General features: G+C 35.2%; 1 protein-coding gene across 1 annotated transcript; it reads left to right on the top strand.

Moving 5' to 3' along the window:
* The first annotated feature begins 274 nt into the window (after nt 1-274).
* LOC130848527 (olfactory receptor 5T1-like) lies at nt 275-1276 on the top strand. Its single transcript, XM_057726999.1, has one exon. It carries the CDS (start codon nt 281-283, stop codon nt 1274-1276), a length of 996 nt encoding a protein of 331 aa, XP_057582982.1. The 5' UTR covers nt 275-280.
* The last annotated feature ends 6917 nt before the right edge of the window (nt 1277-8193 follow it).

Below are 8193 nucleotides of genomic sequence, written 5' to 3' on the forward strand. Positions count from 1 at the left end.
TATAAAACCAGGTTGTAGTTACTTTAGCAGAAAACAAACTGGAAATTAAACCACTTAAATTGGCATTTATTAACATGACACATTTAGATAACCATTAATAAAATAATTTCTTTATTTTAACAGGGTAATGCATTCCCTTGGACACAATTCCTTCAACACTGTCTATTCTATCACTGCCAAAGGTTTCATCTTACTCTTCTAAGAAACAAACAAGAGGCTAAAGTAGAGTGAATTGTATTTTCAAAAATCATTGCTTTAAAAACTTTAAATAAAATCTGAAATGTCAAAGGTGATATCAGATTTAGATTCATACAGGATTCAGAGGAAAAATGCAACTGAAGTCACTATGTTTATATTGATGGGCTTCACAGAGAATTTTAATGTGCAAATGTTCCTATTTTTTCTTTTTCTAATAATCTATCTTTTTACACTGGTAGGAAATTTGGGACTGGTTTTATTGGTCATTGTGGATTCCTGGCTCCACAATCCTATGTACTATTTTCTGAGTGTGTTATCATTCCTGGATACCTGCTATTCCTCAGTTATCACTCCAAATATGTTGGTCAATTTCCTGTCAGAGAATAAAACCATTTCCTATCTTGGATGTGCAGCACAGATGTTTTTCACTGTTACTTTTGGGACCACAGAAAGTTTTCTCTTGGCTGCGATGGCATATGATCGCTATGTAGCCATCTACAACCCTCTCCTGTATGCAGTTAGCATGGCACCCAGAGTCTATGCGTCCCTCATCATTGCCTGCTATGTTGGTGGCATTTTGCATGCTTCTGTGCACACAGTGGCCACATTTAGTCTATCCTTCTGTGCATCCAATGAAATTAGACATGTGTGCTGTGACATCCCTCCCCTCCTCGATATTTCTTGCTCTGACACTCACACAAACCAGCTTCTACTCTTCTACTTTGTGAGCTCTGTTGAGACAGTCACTATCTTGATTGTCCTGATATCCTATGGCTTCATTCTGTTGGCCATTCTGAGGATGCATTCTGCTGAAGGGAGAAGAAAAGTCTTTTCCACATGTGGCTCTCACCTAACTGGAGTGTCAATTTACCATGGAACCATCCTCTTCATGTACTTGAGACCAAGTTCCAGCTATGCTTTGGACCATGACATGATCGTGTCCATATTTTACACCATAGTGATTCCCATGCTGAACCCCATTATCTACAGTTTAAGGAACAAAGATGTCAAAAAGGCAATAAAAAGAGTGTTTGGGAAAAAAGGATGTATCAATAAAGTATATTTTTCATACTATTAAATTGAAATAGAATACTATTCATTGTCAATATCAAAATTATAAAAATGTTTTGTTCTAGTTTATTGGTGTCTGGAATTTTAGACATTTTCATATGAAGATCATAGTCATACCTCCATGTGTAAAGTTTCAACACGTGAAAAAACTGTCATCCATTTCCTTCTTACTTAATTCACCCTCAGATACCTATAGGCACATGCACATTAAACACAGATGTTCATATATGTACATAAATGTTGATACTGATTGTACTTTGTTATAGTTTCCCAGGGCTGCTATAACATATTATCACAGACTGTTGGCTTAAACAATTGGAATTCACATCTCACTGTTCTAGAATCCAGGAGTCTAAAGATCAAGATGAAGTCAGGGTTGAGTTCTGAGGCATCTCACTTTCACTTGTAGACAGCAGCCTTCTTGTTTTGTGTTCATCTTGTCATTCCTCCTTGTGCTTCTGTGTTTTATCTACTCTTCTTATAAGAAAACAATCATATGGGGTTAGGGTTCACCCTAAAGACATCAATTCAAGTTATTTATCTCCACAAAGATCCTATTGCCAAATACAGTCACTTTCTGAGGTACAGAGATTTAGCATTCCAACATATAAATATTGGTATATACTGTTTCTACAATTACACACACATAGTCACATATGCATGTAATCTTTAAAATATATAGTATTAGCTTTCATCTCATATTACTCAAATTAGCTAGGTTCCCATATTTGCAATAATTAGTAACTTTATAATTATACCTGACTAACTTGTGCAAATACCACCTAATCAATAGGAAAATCACAGCTTACACTATTCCCATACTACCTTATATGGAATCAATGATATTGGACTCCAGTTCAAAGTACTTTGCTCCATCCTTGGATCTATACATTGACAGCAGTCTAACCCTAGCCTGCTGTTCAGAGACCACACGTATGTTTTCAAATTTCTATTTTTATTCTTATGCTTATTGTGTTGGTGTATTTCTCCCTCTCTTATTATTTCATCCAGAGTATAAACTCATTCTATTACTTCTCACAGAATACAGAGACTAGACATTAGCTTTTACCAAGATTACACTTAATCTCAAGAGTGACAAAAGGCAAGTACAATTCAGAGAGTAAGTTAAGACTGGCTGGAGGATTGGGATCTTCCAAAATAAGCTCCCCACATCTTTATGGAATTCCTGCAGGCCTGGTCTTGACTCAGCTTTGCTCTCTTTTCTTCTGACCCCTCCCACTCTGTGATGCCCTTGCAGATGCCACCATTCCTCAGTGCCCAGACCCAAGAAAAAGGTACAGAAAAACATCCCTACTGCACTCATGTTTAACCCTGCTTCCAACACACCTCATTTTCATTGCAAGGACATGTATCTTTAAGTTAATTATACAAGAGTGAGTCAAAAATTATCTACACTCTGGCTGTAGAATTTATAGAAGTTTTAAAATAACCAGAGTGCAGATAATTTTTGACTCACCCTAGTATTGTATGTATTTTTCTTCCTTCTCTCCATCCTTTCATTACCATCAATATTTTTTGAGTGTGAAATCCCTTTAGTTGTTATAGGACTATCTCCTGAAAATAGAGACTCTAACCTAAAGATTTCTCCCTGAAATGGGATTATTATGTATAAATAGCACCACAAAAATACAAATACAATACAGCATCTTTTACTACAATATGTTACCTTCACAATTTTTCTGCATTTCATCTCTCATGTTTGGATGGCTTTCCACACAGATATTCACAAGATTCCTTCCTTTACATGCTTCTTCTTAGTGAGGATCTCATTGACTACATTATGATAGTGCAGTTTACCTCCTTTGCATCTCCCCGCATTCCTCTTTTTTAAATGCATCCGTTGCATAAATCACTATTTCACATGATATGCACTTTGATTTATGTATGATTTTCCATCTAATCTATTTTCCACCCTCTAGAATAATGTCTGACATATGTTGTTCAATAATATTCTCTAAATGAATGAATATTTTAGGTAGGAAACTGTCAGAAACAGTTTACTTAATTCAATTAAGGGACATGTGAAACAGATAGTATTTTTAAAATTTAAATAGTAGTTATTGTTTAGATTTTCTGGTTTAATTTTATTTCTTTTAAATATTTTTTTCTTCAAATTGGGCAATTTTATTCTTCTTTTCTAGTGTTCTGAATTGGCTATGGTTTTTTCAGTGAACACTATGTCAATAGCAACCCACTGTGATTTTTTAAAGCTCTTTATTGGCATATAATTGCTTTACACCCTTGTGCCAGTTTTAGAGGTACACCAAAGTGAATCAGCTGTATTTATACATATATCCCCATATCGCCTCCCTCTTGTGACTCCCTCCCACCCTCCCTGTCCTGGCCCTTTAAGGCATCACGCATCATCAAGTTTATCTCCCTATTATTCAGGAACTTCCGGCTAGCTAGCTATCTTATGTTTGATAAAATATGTATGTCAATGCTACTCTCTCACTTCATCCCGGCTTCCCCTTTGCTCCTCCTCAATCCCTTGTCCTCAAGTCAGTTCTCTACATCTGCATCTTTATTCTTGCCCTGTCAGCGGGTTCATCAGTACCATTTTTTTAGATTCCATATATATGAGTTAGCATACAGTATTTGTTTTTCTCTTTCTGGCTTACTTCACTCTGTATGACAGACTCTAGGCCTATCCACCTCAATACATAGAGCTCCATTCATTCTTTTTTATGGCTGAGTAATATTCTGTTGTATATATATGTCACATCGTCTTTATCCATTCATCTATTGATGGACATTTAGGTTGCTTCTGGGTCCTGGCTATTGTAAATAATGCTGCAATGGACATTATGGTACATGTTTCTTTTTGGATAATGGTTTTCTCTGGGTATATGCCCAGGAGTGGGATTGCTGGGTTGTATGGTAGTTCCATTTTTAGTTTTTAAAGGAACTTCCATACTGTTATCCATAGTGGCTGTACCAACTTACATTCCCACAAACAGTGCAGGAAGGTTCATTTTTCTCCACACCCTCTCCAACATTTATTGTTTCTAGATTTTTGATGATGGCCATTCTGACTGGCGTGAGGTGATTTCTCTTTGTGGCTTTGATTTGCATTTCTCTGATGATTAGTGATGTTGAGCACCTTTTCATGTGTTTGTTAGCCATCTGCATGTCTTCTTTGGAGAAATGTCTTCCACCCATTTGTGGATTGGGTTATTTGCTTTCTTGTTATTAAGCTGCATGAGCTGCTTGTATATTTTGGAGGTTAATCCTTTGTCCGTTGTTTTGTAAGCAACTATTTTTTCCCATTCTGAGGGTTGTCTTCTTGTCTTGTTTATGGTTCCTTTCACTGTGCAAAATCTTTTAAGTTTCATTAGGTTCCATTTGTTTATTCTTGATTTTATTTCCATGATTCTTGGAGGTGGGTCACAAAGAATCTTGCTGTGATGTATGTCATAGAGTGTTCTGCCTATGTTTTCCTCTAGGAGTTTTATAGTGTCTGGCATTACATCGAGGTTTTTAATCCATTATGAGTTTATTTTTGTGTATGGTGTTACAAAGTGTTCTAATTTCATTCTTTTACATGTAGCTGTCCAATTTTCCCAGCACCACTTATTGAAGAGCCTGTCTTTTTCTATTGTATATTCTTACCTTATTTGTCAAAGATAAGGTGCCCATATGTGTCTGGGTTTACTCTGGGCTCTCTATTGTGTTCCATTGATCTATATTTCTGTTTTTGTGCCAACACCATACTGTCTTGATCACTGTAACCTTGTAGTATAGTTTGAAGTCAGGATGTCTGATTCCACCAACTCCTGGTTTCCTTCTCAAGATTGCTTTGACTATTCGGGGTCTTTTGCATTTCCATACAAATCATAAGATTTCTTGTTCTAGTTCTGTGAAAAATGCTGTTGGTAATTTGATAGAGATTACATTGAATCTGTAAATTTCTTTGGGTAGGAAAATAATTTTCACAATGGTGATTCTTCCAATCTAAGAACATTGTATATCTCTCCTTCTGTTTGCATCGTCTTTGATTTCTTTCATCAGTGTCTTATAGTTTTCTGCATACAGGTCTTTTGCTTCCTTTGGAAGATTTGTTCCTAGGTATTTTATTCTTTTTGTTGCAATGGTAAATGGGAGAGTTTCCTTAATTTCTCTTTCTGCTTTTTCGTTGTTAGTGTATAGGAATGCAAGAGATTTCTGTGCATTAATTTTGTATCCTACCACCTTACTAAATTCATTAATTAGTGCTAGCAGTTTTCTGGGAGAATCTTTAGGATTTTCTATGTATAAGATCATGTCATCTGCAAGAAGTGACAATTTTACTTCTTTTCCAATTTGGATTCCTTTTATTTCATTTTCTTCTATGGTTGTTGGGGCTAAAACTTCCAAAACTATGCAAAATAATAATGGTGAGAGTGGAAACCCTTCTCTTGGTCCTGTTCTTAGAGGCAATGCTTTTAGTTTTTCACCATTAAGAATGATGTTGGCTGTTGATTTGCCATACATGGCTTTTATTATTTTGAGGTAATTTCCTTCGATGCCCATTTTCTTGGGAGTTTTTATCATAAATGGATGTTGAATTTTGCCAAAAGCTTTTTCTGTGCCTATTGAGATTATGATATGGTTTTTATTCTTCCATTTGTTAATATGAAGTATCACATTGCTTAATCAATTTGCAGATATTGAAGAATCTTTGCATTGCAGGGATAAATCCCACTTAATTATGGTGTATGATTTTTTTTAATGTGCTGTTGGATTCTGTTAGCTAGTATTTTGTTGAGTATTTTTGCTTCTATATTCATCAGTGATATTGGCCTATAATGTTCTTTTTTTATGACATCTTTGCCTGGTTTTGGTATCAGGATGATGGTGGCCTCATAGAATGAGTTTGGCAGTGTTCCTCCTTCTGCTATATTTTGGAAGAGTTTGAGAAGGATAGGTGTTACCTCTTCTCAAAGTGTTTGATAGAATTCGCCTTTGAATCCATCTGGCCCTGGGTTTTTGTGTGTTGGGAGATTTTTAATCACCGTCTCAATCTCCGTACTTGTGATTGGTCTGTTCATATTTTCTATTTCTTCCTGGTTCAGTCTTGGAAGATTGTACTTTTCTAAGAATGTATTCATTTCTTCTTGGTTATCCAATTTATTGGCATGTAGTTGCTTGTAGTAGTCTCTCATGATCATTTGTATTTCCGCAGTGTCAGTTGCTACTTCATTTTCATTTCTAATTCTGCTGATTTGTGTCTTCTCTCTTTTTTTCCTGATAAGTCTGGCTAATGGTTTATCAATTTTATATATCTTCTCAAAGAACCAGCTTTTAGTTTTATTGATCTTTGCTATTGTTTCCTTCCTTTCTTTTTCATTTATTTCTGCTCTGATCTTTATAATTTCTTTCCTTCTGCTCAGTTTGGTGTTTTTTTATTCTTCTTTCTCTAATTGTTTTAGGTGTAAAGTTAGGTTGTTTATTTGATATTTTTCTTGTTTCTTGAGGTAGGATAGTATTGGTATAATCTTCCCTCTTAGAACTGCTTTTTCTGCATCGCATAGGTTTTGGGTTGTTGTGTTTTCATTGCCATTTGTTTCTAGATATTTTTTGATGTCCTCTTTGATTTCTTCATTGATTTCTTCACTGTTTAATAACTTATTTGTTTGGCTTCCATGTGTTTGTAATTTTTGCAGGTTGTTTCCTGTAATTGATATCTAATCTCATGGCACTGTGGTCAGAGAAGATTTTTGATATGATTGCAATTTTCTTGAATTTACTGCAGTTTGATTTGTGACCCAAGATGTGATCTCTCCTGAAGAATGTTCCATGTGCACTTGAGAAGAAAGTGTAGTCTGTAGATTTTGGATGGAATGTTGTATAAATATCAATTAAGTTGCAATGGTCTAATGTGACATTTAAAGCTTGTGTGTCCTTATTTGTTTTCTGTTTGGATGATCCGTCCATTGGTGTAATTTGGATGTTAAAATCTACTATTATTGTGTTACTGTCAGTTTCCTCTTTTATGGCTGTTAGCATATGCCTTATGTAATGTGGTGCTCCTATGTTGGGTGCATAGATATTTACAATTGCTATATCTTCTTCTTGAATTGATCCCTTGATCATTATGTAGTGTCCTTCCTTGTCTCTTGTAATAGTCTTTACTTTAAAGTCTAATTTGTCTGATATGAGTATTGCTACTCCAGCTTTCTTTTGACTTCCATTTGCATGGAATATCCTTTTCCATTCCCTTACTTTCAGTCTGTATGTGTCCCTACATCTGAAGTGGGTTTCTTGTAGGTAGCATATATAAGGGTTTTGTTTTTTATCCATTGAGCCAGTCTGTGTCTTTTGGTTGGAGCATTTAATGCATTTACATTTAAGGTAATTATTCACATTTGTATTCCTATTACCTTTTTATTAATTATTTTGGGTTTGTTTTTGTAGGTCTTTTACTTGTCTTGTGTTTCCTGCCTAGACAATTTCCTTTAGCAATTGTTGTAAGGCTAGTTTGGTGGTGATAAATTATCTTAACTTTTGCTTGTCTGTAAAGCTTTTGATTTTTCCATTGAATCTGAATGAGATTCTTGCTGTTTAGAGTATTCTTGGCTGTAGGTTTTTCTCTTTCAAGACTTTCAGTACATCCTGCCATTCCCTTCTGGCCTGCAGAATTTCTGCAGAAAGATTAGCTGTTATCCTTATGGGTTTTCCTTTATATGTTATTTGTTGTTTATCTCTTGTTGCTTTTAATATTTTTCTTTGTGTTTAATTTTCATTAGTTTCATTAATGTGTACCTCATTGTATTTCTCCTTGGGTTTATTCTGTATGGGACTCTCTGTTCTTCTTGGACTTGATTAACTATTTCCTTTTCCATGTTGGGGAAGTTTTCCATATAACCTCTTCAAATATTTTCTTTCCTTTTTTCTTCTTCTTCTGGGATACCTATGACTTCA

Source organism: Hippopotamus amphibius, chromosome 3 (assembly GCF_030028045.1).
Source record: "Hippopotamus amphibius kiboko isolate mHipAmp2 chromosome 3, mHipAmp2.hap2, whole genome shotgun sequence".
NCBI classification, from domain to species: domain Eukaryota; kingdom Metazoa; phylum Chordata; class Mammalia; order Artiodactyla; family Hippopotamidae; genus Hippopotamus; species Hippopotamus amphibius.